General features: G+C 42.9%; 1 protein-coding gene across 3 annotated transcripts in view; it reads left to right on the top strand.

The window, feature by feature from the left end:
* The window catches only part of cluha (CLUH binding protein of NUMT mRNA a), a 30,906-nt gene that overhangs the window by 2,553 nt on the left and 15,430 nt on the right, over positions 1-12,923 (top strand). For all 3 annotated transcript variants that reach the window (XM_085131698.1, XM_085131700.1, XM_085131699.1), the window contains exons 2-19: positions 4,189-4,382; positions 4,549-4,720; positions 5,693-5,836; positions 6,991-7,118; positions 7,207-7,361; positions 7,944-8,069; positions 8,380-8,527; positions 8,613-8,705; positions 8,797-9,231; positions 9,320-9,579; positions 9,680-10,104; positions 10,715-10,816; positions 11,021-11,121; positions 11,835-11,987; positions 12,082-12,144; positions 12,236-12,480; positions 12,564-12,648; positions 12,739-12,892. In XM_085131698.1, the coding sequence (XP_084987824.1) occupies positions 4,189-4,382; positions 4,549-4,720; positions 5,693-5,836; positions 6,991-7,118; positions 7,207-7,361; positions 7,944-8,069; positions 8,380-8,527; positions 8,613-8,705; positions 8,797-9,231; positions 9,320-9,579; positions 9,680-10,104; positions 10,715-10,816; positions 11,021-11,121; positions 11,835-11,987; positions 12,082-12,144; positions 12,236-12,480; positions 12,564-12,648; positions 12,739-12,892 (3,183 nt within the window). The remainder of the gene's footprint in view (positions 1-4,188; positions 4,383-4,548; positions 4,721-5,692; positions 5,837-6,990; positions 7,119-7,206; positions 7,362-7,943; positions 8,070-8,379; positions 8,528-8,612; positions 8,706-8,796; positions 9,232-9,319; positions 9,580-9,679; positions 10,105-10,714; positions 10,817-11,020; positions 11,122-11,834; positions 11,988-12,081; positions 12,145-12,235; positions 12,481-12,563; positions 12,649-12,738; positions 12,893-12,923) is intronic.

The following is a 12,923-nucleotide window of genomic DNA, read 5'->3' as shown; positions in this document are numbered from 1 at the left end:
AAGGATTTTGATTTCAGTGATCATGTTATGGTTTGGACTCATTATGGATCCTGTTTGTGACTCAAGCTGCCCCCTCCCAAGCCTGCACCACAAAAAAAGTCTCTAGCATCATTCAATGCTCAGGGAATAAATTACAACAACGGATAATGTGCTGGCAGACTTTTAGATTTCAGTCTTTGTGTCCCCGTCCACCAGAAGGATGCCACCTTGTGGTCCAGCAAACTCGATTACAGAGGGGCCTTGTGTGCTAGGTGGTGTTTTCGGTGTTGCCTGGCTGGTTAATGTTGCTATAGTGACGGTGTCAAGGGCTGCAGAGTGGCTAGATGGCCGCTTGGCTGGCTTTATTGTTTATCAGGAGAAGTAGGCTAATGGAGTAAACAAGAGAGTGCAGTTCAGCACTGAGCTTTAAGTTTGAAACATTTTCAGTTTGATCTTCAGTTGTTTGTTAGTATTTGAATGTATCTAATAATTTTTTTCTTTAAAAAAAAAAATCTAAATCCTTGATCTTCATTCCTTACCGTGACCTTGTGGAGGACTTGGGCATTGTACCAGTCTGAGCATTTGCTGCAGTGCTTAATGGTCGCTCCTATACATGGTTTTTAATCTCTGCTTTTAATTATTCGACTCTGATTAGAGCGGTTTGATTGTTCCACTGAAATGTGCCTTTCAATTACTGATCAAGTCAAGTTGGCACTGTCTAATTAGATAGGATGATACTTAATGCCAAAAGAGAAATCAAAGCATTTATTTTAGGTAAACAGATATGTTTAGAGGTTTATTATAAAGTAACACATCATTACACTGTAAAACTCATATTTTGTCATATTTACAGTTTAGCTGATGAAGTAATACTAAAAGAATTAGAAGTGTGTCTGATTTCAGCCAGTGAATGAGACATTTTATCATACTTGTATTAAATTAAGTACTCATTCTCAAGGATTTCTGGCAGACTTTCTGATGCACACCCTGAGTGGAAAATTGACCCACTTCATTAGGTCCTTCTCCTGCATTTGGAATCTATACACTTATATAACCAGCTAGTGCATCTCTATTTCTACACTAAAGTAAAGCAGCATGCAACATTTCCTCTTCACTGTTTTAACGTTGCTTCTCCCGCCTCCTTTTGCCTCATTACCTACTTTCTGATGAACTTTAATCCCTCTACTGTAGAGAATAGGTCTGTTTTGCAATGCTTAGTCCACTGGAAAACCTCATCATTAGTCTTATCACTTATAGTGCTTTGTACTGTTGGGTTTCTGCGATGATGAATCTGATATCTACAGACTTAATCTAGCCAATTGCACGCCAACTCCCCTCTTTGTTTCTTATGAATTAATCCAAACGAAATGATCAGAGACAACCGTTAATGTCTGTAGATCTTCTTTTGGTTAATGAAACATTAGAAAATCTGTAAAGTGCCTCTTATCACAGTCTCTCAGCTTGAGGAGCCAGAGATAACCTCTTCAAGTGACTTGTTTTGTATCACTAACTATTCATTACCTGAAGATATCTAATTAAATTGAATTTAAAATGAGGCTGCAAATCAAATTTTAAGAAGCTGGACTTAAGAAATGCAGTATTGGCCTAATACTTCCCTGTTAATGCTGCACTAACTGATTGGATCATATGCGTTTTATTTCCTTCCTGTCTGGTCTATAATATTTCAGAAGTTAGTCATCATCATGTCACTTGTGTGAGCCAAAATAGAGCTCAACTCGGAGATGAAATGTTTTGCACAGATCCCTCATTCTTTCCGACATTGTTGGCCCGCATGCTCACTCGCCCTGAAGCAGTTATGTTTGTTGTTCAGAGCGTGGCCTGTCGTTCCTCTCCCATGCGCTTCTTCCCCCTCTCCTCCACCGTCTCACTGCGTTCATTCCCCACCCGGGGTCGCGGTCCAGGTCCAGCCCCTCCCCTCCCTCTGGCCCCTTCTCACCGAGTAACCCTGACACCGCATTACCCTTGACAGGCGGCAAGGACGCGCTGGCTGGCAGCAGTTGTAGGTCAGTGAGAGAAAACATTTGCCTGATGTCCTTGCAGTGGGCCCCTGTTCCTTTGAATTAATTTAGCTCATTTTTATTCATGTCATTTTCCTCTCACCTTAACTGTTACTCAAGAAAATAATATCCATCCGTCATCTGTATAATGAGAGGAGCTGTCAGACTTTTGTCAGCTGGCCTATTGAACAGAGAATAATTTCGGTGGCTCTGATTTCTATAAAAGGTAAAGCAACTGCTGGATTATTTGTCACAGTGCTGGTATAAGCAGATATCCATGTAAGTGACCCATAATTCCCTCTCGTGAATGGTGAAATCCTCCCTCGAGGCCTCCTGGCTGAGTTCCCTGCAGTGTTGCAACAGTGTAGGTTTCAGCAGGTCACTGCTGGAAACCAAGCATTTTCTTTTCTAGACGAAGCTGGTTACTTATTGTTGAATTTCAGATAAATCATTAGTGACTCAAGTCACTTATGATTGTCAGCGTGCTCTTTTCAGTACTGTTGACGTTTGATTAAAAAGAGAGATCTGAGTGTTGAGAAGATCCCTCACGCTAATCTTCTAGTCTTTGTCTACTTCAGGGAAGCAAAACCACAGCATTGTCATGGTATAGCTGAGCTTTGTTGGCTCTGCTCAATCATAAATAAATATTTTATAAGGATATCGGTAAGATCATCTGGGCTTGGAGGATTGCCTTCCTTATTTGTGACCTGGCTGCTTATGTGGAAGAAAAGGGAGTTGGTGTTGACATGATGGCTGAGTCACTGATGGCAGCCAAAGAGGTGCATTGTCTAAATTATGCTGTAAACAAATAAATTATAGCATAAACACAGTGTTACCCAGCAAATGGCCTCGAGACTTTGACAGGAACGCTCCTGCATGTGGTGCAGTTGACACAATAACTACATAGTGTGGTGGTTAACGCATTCACTTGACAAGTGAAGGGTCACTGTTTTGATTCTAGCTGGAATTCGGATGCGAAGGGCCACAGTGTTGAACCCTTGTGACAAGGTAGGACCCAGAAGTAGCTTTATTATTATTATTATTATTGATGTGGAAGAAGGGGCAAATACACGTCTTTGTTTCATTTGAATATACTTATCCAGTTTACACAGTTTAGCATCACCAGACAGCTGTAGTACCATATGTCTGTAACTACATATAAATTCCTGTGTCATGCTGTTTGGCAAGGTGAGCTCACTTGGAGAGTGCATAACAATTGTTCTTTTGTCCTTTCAGTGTTAGCAGAATTAGCCTGTAGTGTAGTCTGTGGTGGCATTTTAGCATGTTAGCTCTGCTGGACAAAGTGCATGATTGAGATTGTCACTGGAACAAAACATTGAATGGCAGAATCGAGAGTTTGAATTTTGAATTAATAACCAGAAATGCTATATTCTGTTTTAGTGATTTTTTTTTTTTCAGAAGTTTGAGTTATTAAGTCAAACTTCTTCACTTGAAATGTTGACTTATGATGGAAAATATTTTTCCCCCTTTCATTAGTGGAAACAAGACTCTAACAGTTCTGAAACCGAGACAGTGCTTCTGTTCAGTCTCCTCATGACTATTGAAAAGATTGGAACTGGTCTTTATAAGTTGCCAAACAGGAAAAACACAGTTTTCAATTACTCATAAGAAATTCAAAGGAAGAATATGCTAATACTCGGTGTGCTTACGGCTGCATTTTGTCACCAGTACGCCAAATGTCACTTTTTGGGTTACAACATTTATATTACAATATTTTCTAATTAAGATCACACTTGTATTAAAGTGGAAAATTCAGAAAGCGATGATCAACTTTTTTTTGTTGTTTTTTTGTAAATGCTTTATATACTAACAATTGAGTTCAATTCAATTTTTTTTTTCTATAACAACAGCAGTTGCTTTGAGGACATTTATATTTTAAGGGGCATAATACAGAAACAACCCCAACAATCAGGCAAAGCCCTGTGAGCAAGCACTTGGTGACAGTGGGAAAGAAAGAAACAGGAAGAAACCTCCAGCAGAATCAGCCTCAGGGAGGGGCAGACGCAGGTTGAGGGTGAGAGGAGAACAACAAGTTAATAAATTGTCATTTCTGACAAAGGGAGTTGGTTGTGTTATTTTAAATAAAGCATAAAGTAGTTGAATATTTTATTAGTAGATATGTCTTGTGACTTGACATAAAGCTTGATCTATGCACTTTTTTTCATTAAAGGGCACAGTGCAGATACAGCCATGGTAAATGGTGACAGGGCTCATGAGCATACGGAGGAGACGGACTCAAAGCAGGATGGGAATGGCGAGGCAGACGGAGGGGAGGAGTCTAACGAACAGGAAGTGATAGTGATCCAGGACACAGGCTTCACTGTAAAGATCCAGGCTCCAGGGACAGAGCCATTTGACCTGCAGGTGAGGATAAGCTGCAGTTCTTTAAGAAAACTGCAGGACTTTTAAATGACATGGCTCTTTAATCAAGTCATGTCTGTGATGATGTAGTTTGTAACGTGAATTAAATGTTGCTGCTCCTCCTCATTTCTGTGTCACTTCATTTCTTTAATTTCTTCCCCAACATCAGGTCTCCCCCCAGGAAATGGTGCAGGAAATCCACCAGGTTTTGATGGACCGTGAGGACACCTGCCACCGCACCTGCTTCTCTCTGCAGCTGGATGGAAATGTGCTGGACAACTTTGCCGAGCTCAAGTCTATCGAGGGTCTGCAGGAGGGATCGGTGCTCAAAGTGGTGGAAGGTAAGGTTCTGAAGCACCAGGGCTTGTCGTGCAAAGTTTGGACGGACTTCCTGAGAGCTGTTCTCCATTTACTTAGCCATGAATGTAGTGCCCTTCTATCTGTTTAAGAGAGAATCATGATGACTAAGCACCTTTGTGACGGTGGGAAGGAAAAACTAACAGGAAGAAACCTCCAGGAGAACCAGGTGGAAATCAGACAGTATTGGCAGGTGCAGCCTGATCCTGATAAACCGTTCTTGTATACAAATATGTTGGTTGTCATGTTGCGGCATTATACATGTGGGTCTGCTAAGGGTTCGACTTATGTAATGGAAAAGGTGTTTCTAAAATCGGTAATCGCATTCATTTCTAATCATCACATCCATCCGTCCATCCATACATACATATTGTCACACTTGTCAGGGGTCTGGCTAAATACAAGACGTTAACATACAGCTAGCGTTAAATGACCCAGAGTGACGCTCAGGCCAATGTTTGAGTTTTGCAGTTAACAAAAGTAGAGATGAACATGCTCCTATTAGTGTTTAAACTCAGCCTCAAAAGCCAAACTGAAGTATTCCCCGTCAGTGACGCTGCATCTGAATCTGAGGAATATGTTTCAGAGTGTGTCTGTTACCTATGCTGAAGCAGCACAAAAATAGTCGACTTGATGATAATGTACAGAACTGGCTGGCAGGAGGCTACTTGTGTGATCTTTGCAGAGAGTGAACAATGTTTCACAAGTGAAATTCTTCCTTGGGGTGTTTTTTGGGCTGGTGTTCCTTAAGTTATCGGAAAAGACACTTGTGCTGATATGAGCGAAAATGCTCTTGTGTTAACCAATTAATTTGGGGGACAAATTGATTTGTTGCTTAAAAACCAAAAAGTTGTGAGTAATGCAAATTTTTGAGTAGCCTCCAGCACTCATAATAGTTCAGTATACATGTTGCTTAGTTGGGTTTTAAACCACACTGTTTGTTTTGTTTCCCTCAGAGCCCTACACGGTGCGTGAAGCTCGAATCCATGTGCGTCACATCAGAGACCTGCTGAAGAGTCTGGACCCTTCTGACGCTTACAACGGAGTAGACTGCAACTCTCTCTCTTTCCTGAGCATCTTCACTGATGGAGATCTTGGAGGTATGACACTAAGGATCAACTCCAGTTTCTTTAAAGAGTGTGATTCCTGCTTACAGAGCTGGACCTTGTGTAGTTTAGTTGGACTTTGAGCACATTTGAGACAAACTCTGTTAAATCATTGATAAACCTTGTATTACACTGTTTTGAAGTGTGTGAGCGTAACAAAGAGCACGCGAGCTGAAATGCCCGTTTCTGAGATGGAACAAGAGCAGGGGAATAAAATATGGAGACAAAATGAAGTTGAGTGCAGACCAGCAAGTTGGTGCACAGGTTAAAATCACACAAGGCAAACACGTTTAATATGACCTAAAACTCTTTTCAATCCTATCGCCTTGCTGGTTTTCTGTCATTCAGACAAGTTGGGTTTATTTTTCTGGGAGGCTTAATGAAAGAGACACTCGGTTACGAAGTATTTGCACTGAGAGACAGACACGCAGTTTTCTTCTCTCAGTGATGGATTTTAAAACCTACTTTGCAGTCGGGAGATAAATGAATGACTGTTGTTGGCATTAGGAGGTTTCCCCCCTGCTTCTCAGTGAAATAGCCTTTTAAACTGCTTGTATATTATTCATACGTAAGAGCTGAGGATTAAATTGTTTCAGGGGATTTTTAAGAAGGGAGTAAAATGTTTCCCAGCTCTGGAATTTTCACCATGCACTGCTGCAGCCTTTGCAGTAATCGAACAGCATGCAGCTTAGAAATGAAAAGCAGAAAAATCTAAGACTCCCTTCTCAGTGAATGTGTTTGTTCAGACATGTCAAACTTGATCTTAAGTGGGTTGGACGAGTGAAAGTTCCCTTTCTCTTAGTCTAAAGAAGTTTGACTACACATTTAATCTCAAAGATATCTTAATGTGAGGAGAAGGTTAGGGTTTTCTGCATAATGAAGAAATGCTGCTGCAGTAAATGAAAGAAACCTGTCTGCGTGACAGAAAAAGTTCCGGTAGCTGTCCATTGGAATTGAGTCTTTGCCGAGCCGATTCTGAACCCCGAGCCTTATGTTTTACACCCTTGTGTTAAGTGATCAACAGATGGTTTTAAGAGTGACTGAATAAGGTTTATGTGTTCACATTAGTCTCGTGTGTGTGCATGCATGCTGTTTTATTCAATAGAAATCCACTAATTTTCCTTTCTTGCTTCCTCCTTTGCTTATAGAAACTGGAAAGCGGAAGAAAAAGGGCAGCGAGATGGAGCAGATAGACTGCACCCCTCCAGAGCACATCCTGCCCGGCAGTAAAGAGCGCCCCCTTGTGCCCCTCCAGCCACAGAATAAGGACTGGAAGGTGAGGAAGGCATTTAGGGACTTAAACGGGGGAAGTAAGTTTGGCTTTTAAACTTGAGATTCATCTTCTTATTTTACGTGCTCAACAGCCCATGCAGTGCCTGAAGGTCTTGACCATGAGCGGGTGGAACCCTCCACCTGGAAACAGGAAGATGCACGGCGACCTCATGTACCTGTACATTGTGACTGTGGAGGAGCGCCATGTCAGCGTCACTGCCTCAACACGCGGCTTCTACCTCAACCAGTCAGTTGATGTTTGGGCCTCGTGCCTCCTTACAAGCTCTGTGTTCTTACTGCAGCTGACTCTCTGCCGTTAAAGTACAGTTTAAGCATTTGGCAGCACCGTTTCTGCAGCGTGTGTTCATAATTCAAGATGCCATTAGGTGAAGACATTTGGCAGCAGTTAGTCTGCAATTAGGTGATGTAAGAAGCGATGCTGTGAGTCAGCTCATTATAGTTGGCACAATTTTTCCTGTGGTGTTTTTCCTTAAAATAGAACAGGGAATGTTGGTGCAGTTTGTTTAGGTGGACAGTTGGGAACATGTTGCATTGTTAGGATGAAGATTATTTTGTTTTGGTTTTTTATGGGGTTTTTTTGGGTTTTGTTTTTTTTTTTTTCCCTTCCAGCTGTTTGCTCAGTCATAAGCTTGCTTTCATGTATGAGTGCTTTGTAGTGTGGTGGGCATATTTAACAGCAAGTTTGTTGTTTCTTTTTTATATTTTTATATAGATGCTTTTCCTCCATTTAGCAGGCTACAGATGATGAACTCCTTAGTCAGCTATATTTATGTGAACCATGATGATAATGTGCTTGTGTGCTTTTCAGGTCTACTACTTACACCTTCAACCCCAAACCAGCTAATCCCAGCTTCTTGAGCCACTCTCTAGTTGAGCTGCTGAGCCAGATCAGCCCTGCCTTCAAGAAGAACTTCACTGCCCTGCAAAAGAAAAGGTGAAAACATTTGATTGCTTTTACTTAATTTGTTGTTCTCACGTGCCTTGATGCTGATTGTGAGCTGTTTTCTGTTTTTTCCCCTCCAAAGGAACAAAAGTCATTTTTTTGACCTCTACTCACTTTGCACTTTTGTTCTTTCACATTCGGGGACAGCAGTTGAATATCTTATAACAAATGAGTCTTTGCAAATAAAAGTTGTATATCAAGTTTATATCTAGTTTTAGGACCCTCTCACAGCAAGTGAAAAATGATATTTGCAGCTAAATTATGAACCATGGAAATTATGATTTCTCTTTTACTGCTGCAGAGTCCAGAGACACCCGTTTGAGAGGATAGCCACACCTTTCCAAGTATACAGCTGGACTGCTCCGCAAGTAGACCATGCAATGGACTGTGTTCGAGCTGAGGACGCATACACCTCCCGCCTGGGTTATGAGGAGCACATCCCTGGACAGGTCAAGGCGCTGAATCCAGCAGCAGATCATCAAGAAGAATGATTTCAAGTTTCTTCCAATATTAATTTTCTTGTTGTGCATCTAGACCAGAGATTGGAACGAAGAGCTGCAGACTACCAGAGAGCTGCCCCGGAAGAACCTGCCTGAGCGGCTGCTAAGGGAGAGGGCTATATTCAAGGTTTTAAGTCTTACTTTCTGCAGCTCTTTAATTAGCCACCTTGTTGCTTATGCTGATGCTAATTTAACGTGAAACATTTTCCTTTCTGCAGGTCCACAGTGACTTTGCGGCAGCTGCCACTCGAGGTGCCATGGCTGTAATTGATGGCAACGTAATGGCCATCAACCCTGGTGAAGAAACTCGGATGCAGATGTTCATCTGGAACAACATCTTTTTCAGTCTGGGCTTCGATGTGCGGGACCACTATCGTGAGCTGGGGGGCGATGCGGCCGCCCACGCTGCACCCACCAATGACTTGAACGGAGTACGAGCTTACAGCGGGGTGGATGTGGAAGGTCTTTACACTCTGGGAACTGTAGTGGTGGACTACAGAGGCTACCGTGTCACCGCCCAGTCCATCATCCCAGGTATCCTGGAGCGTGAGCAGGAGCAGAGCGTCATCTACGGCTCCATTGACTTTGGGAAGACTGTTGTGTCTCACGGCAAATACCTGGAACTGCTGGAAAAGACCAGTAGGCCACTAAAGGTAAGAAGCGTGACTGTGTGACAATAATAATAAAGCTGACTTGTGTCTAAATACAGATACTTTGTATGTTTTGTACGTTAAATTTTAGATCCAGCGGCACAGCGTGCTGAATGAGAAGAATGACACGGTGGAGCTGTGCTCCTCCGTCGAATGCAAAGGCATCATCGGGAATGACGGCAGACACTATATTCTCGACCTCCTTCGCACCTTCCCCCCTGACCTCAACTTCCTGCCTGTGGATGGAGTGGAGCTGTCTCCAGAGTGCCAGCGTCTAGGCTTCCCCCGCCAGCACCGCCATCGCCTGGCCTGTCTACGCCAAGAGCTCATCGAAGCCTTTGTTGAGCACAGGTTTGTGTTGTTGTTGTGCAGCAATAATGAGCTGTTTTCTAGAAAGCTGTGCTGATTATATAGAAGTGACTTTGCTACTTTTTCTTGTCTTCCTCTTCAGATATCTCCTGTTCATGAAGATGGCAGCGTTACAGCTGATGCAGCATAAAGCCAACAGGGACTCTATCAAGACTGACACACCCGCCATCACAGAAACCTCAGAAACACTCGCAGAGAGCAAAGCCGACACGACCCAGACAGACACAGCACAGACCAATGCCACAGATTCCTCTAAAGCAACAGACATCTCCACAGATGGCACTAGCCAGACAGACAATGCTTCCACTGCTGCCTCACAAACAGGAACTGACAGCGAAGAGAACTCCTCGAAGCCCACAACAAATGGGCCTGTAGACCCCACAGCCACCCAGAACGGGGAATGCAAGGGCCCATTGGAGGGTAAGGAGCTTGAGGAAAGTATTCCAGGATTAGCTCAGGCCAAAGAGCTGGCGGAGACCTTAGTTTCCGAAGATGGATCTAGTATTGGTACGTTTAGAAACACCGCCGCGCCCACCCCCCAAAAAATTGGGGCCAGGGACAATACAGAGAGAGCTACTCTGGTGGATAACGGCATAGAAAAAAGAAATGGATCAATAGAACTCTGAAATTACTGGATCATAGTGTTTTCTTTCCACCTGAGTAGCTGTCCCCGTTCAGTCCTCAGCCTGCAGCAGGGAATAGTGCCCCCCCCCCCCCCCCCCCCCCCCCCGGAAACAACCCATTCCCAGCCTGTGATCCCTTTGCAGCAGGATTTGACCCAATAACTCCATAATCGGGTGCTGTGTTGATTAATCCAAAGGTGTTTTGAAATGCAGAAATAACCTTGTGGTGGGTGATTTGTGTAATCTGTGTAAGCCAATCATAGAGCGAGGGTTTGTGGTCCTGATCGAATGGTGGTGGGTGCTCTGCTGAGACCAGGGTGAAATAAACTGGACTGCTGTTGTTGTGTATTGAAGTGTGAACAGATAGTTTGAGGTGAAAGAACAGTTCAGATCAGAACTGATCTTTACACATTTTGACATGACCTGTCTGACGTAATCACCTTTAACATTTCTGTATTTTTTTTTCTTTTGTCTTTGGTCCCAAACACTAACAGACCCCAAAAGCCGTGAAGTGGTCCTGAATGCCTGTAAGGCAGTGGGCTCCATCAGCGACACAGCTTTCGATATCCGCTTCAACCCTGATATCTTCTCCCCAGGTAACATGATGATTCCTATTATATGGGTTATTAGAAACGAATAGCTGGGAAGTCAGAAATGATCTGTTCCATGAACATTGTGTGAAGCTTTTAAGTTTTGGAAGTGGAAAACTAGAGTTGTGGAGACACTACCACATTTGATTCCTGATTACTACAAAGTGAATACAACAAAAAGCAATGATTGTGTTTGTGGTGTTGAACCAGGAGTACGGTTCCCTGAAGAGAGCGCAGACGACATCCAGAAGCAGAAGCAGCTACTCAAAGACGCAGCTGCCTTCCTGGTTTCCTGTCAGGTCCCAACACTGGTCAGTGACGCTTCTGCTCCCAAACATCCAGCTGAGTTGTCTTGGTGTGTGAAGAGTGTGGATTCAAATAGTTTTTGCCTTTTATTATAAGGACATTACGATCATGTTAAACTCCCCGATGAAGGCTTGTGTGTGGCTAAGGAAATGAAGGCCCAGGTAGTGTCTAACATGAAATGATTAAAGCATAATTGTGTTCTGCTTCAACTATTCACCGACTCTGTTTTTGCTTTTCCGGTGTATAAAACCTTTGCAGCTGGGAGACTCTTATAGAGAGAGTCAAATTAAGTTTTAATTGTCAACTATTTAAGGGGAAAAAAAAATTAATTTCACGACTGCAGAGATCAAATTAGTAGGACCTCCTATATTTAGCTGCCATAGAAGATGTCACCACCTCGCACTACCCCAAAAGACTGCAAAACATCATCAGGACTGCTCTCAGTCCTGGTCATTGTATGAACTGTTACCCTTTGTCTGATGATAATTCAGAGCATGCTTTCAGATATGCTACTTCTGTTTTTGTGGAAATTTAAAGCATATTTATGGTATTTTATTAGTAGTTTTCTGCACTTAACTATTTTTATATTGGAGTTGTGCACCTAATTTCATTGTTACAATGATAAGAAGTCTGTTCAGTAAATGCTTGCACATCAAATTATCACGTAGGGTTGTCTGTGTCTGAGTTTAAAGCCATGTTTGTGTGTTTTCATAACCAGGTGAAGGACTGTTTGGACCACAGCGCTCTGCCCATGGATGGAGCCTCACTAACGGAGGCTTTGCACCAGAGAGGCATCAATGTTCGCTATTTGGGCACAGTCCTGGAGTTTATGGAGAAGACTCCTGCCAAAGCCCAGCTGGAGCACATCTATGTGAGTCTGATTCCTCAAATCTGACCAATAGCATCAGCACACACTGTTTAAATTTAAAAAAAAAAAATTCCTGGTTTTTTTTTTGTTTTTTTAGAGAATAGGAATAACTGAGCTGATCACCAGATGCGCAAAACATATATTCAAGACGTACCTCCAGGTTAGTTAAATTTAATGGTGCAACATTTACTGCTCTCTTTTAAAGACATTAACGAACTGTTGTTTATTTTCATCCGTGCTTTTTCCTGCAGGGTGTAGAGCTGTCTGCCCTCTCTGCTGCTGTGAGCCATTTCCTAAACTGCTTCCTGAGCTCCTTCCCAGACGCCGTTGCCCACCTGCCTCCCGATGAACTGGTGTCACGCCGCAAAAACCGCAAACGTCGCAACAGGGTCCCCGGTGGTGGCGACAACACGGCGTGGGCCAGCCTGACACCGAGTGAACTGTGGAAGAACATTGCCTCTGAGGCCCAGAGCTATTATCACTTTACCCTACAGTGGTAAGGACCCCACCTGTTAAACTCAAGCAAATGTAGAGACTTTGTATGTATTTCTAAATAAAACCTATTTATTTATTGCACAGTGAAAGTGTCGACCAAGTTGTGGAGAAATTCGGCCTCCAGAAAATCACTCTGCTCAGAGAAATTTCAGTCAAAACTGGCATACAGGTAACTCATTTACTATGTAGTGACTGCACGCTCACTTTACTGAATGGTCATCACATCCTTTCTTAGACTTGTGTTTTATTTGACTTTTAGATCCTGATAAAGGAGTATAACTTTGACAGCCGCCATAAGCCTGCCTTCACAGAAGAGGACATCCTGAACATTTTCCCTGTGGTGAAACATGTAAACCCCAAAGCCACAGATGCCTTCCACTTCTTCCAGAGTGGGCAGGCCAAAGTGCAGCAAGGTGATGTTTGCATGCTGTTTAAAAAAAAAAA

Source organism: Neolamprologus multifasciatus, chromosome 14 (assembly GCF_963576455.1).
Source record: "Neolamprologus multifasciatus chromosome 14, fNeoMul1.2, whole genome shotgun sequence".
Taxonomy (NCBI): domain Eukaryota; kingdom Metazoa; phylum Chordata; class Actinopteri; order Cichliformes; family Cichlidae; genus Neolamprologus; species Neolamprologus multifasciatus.
This window is presented reverse-complemented; position numbering and strand designations above follow the sequence as displayed.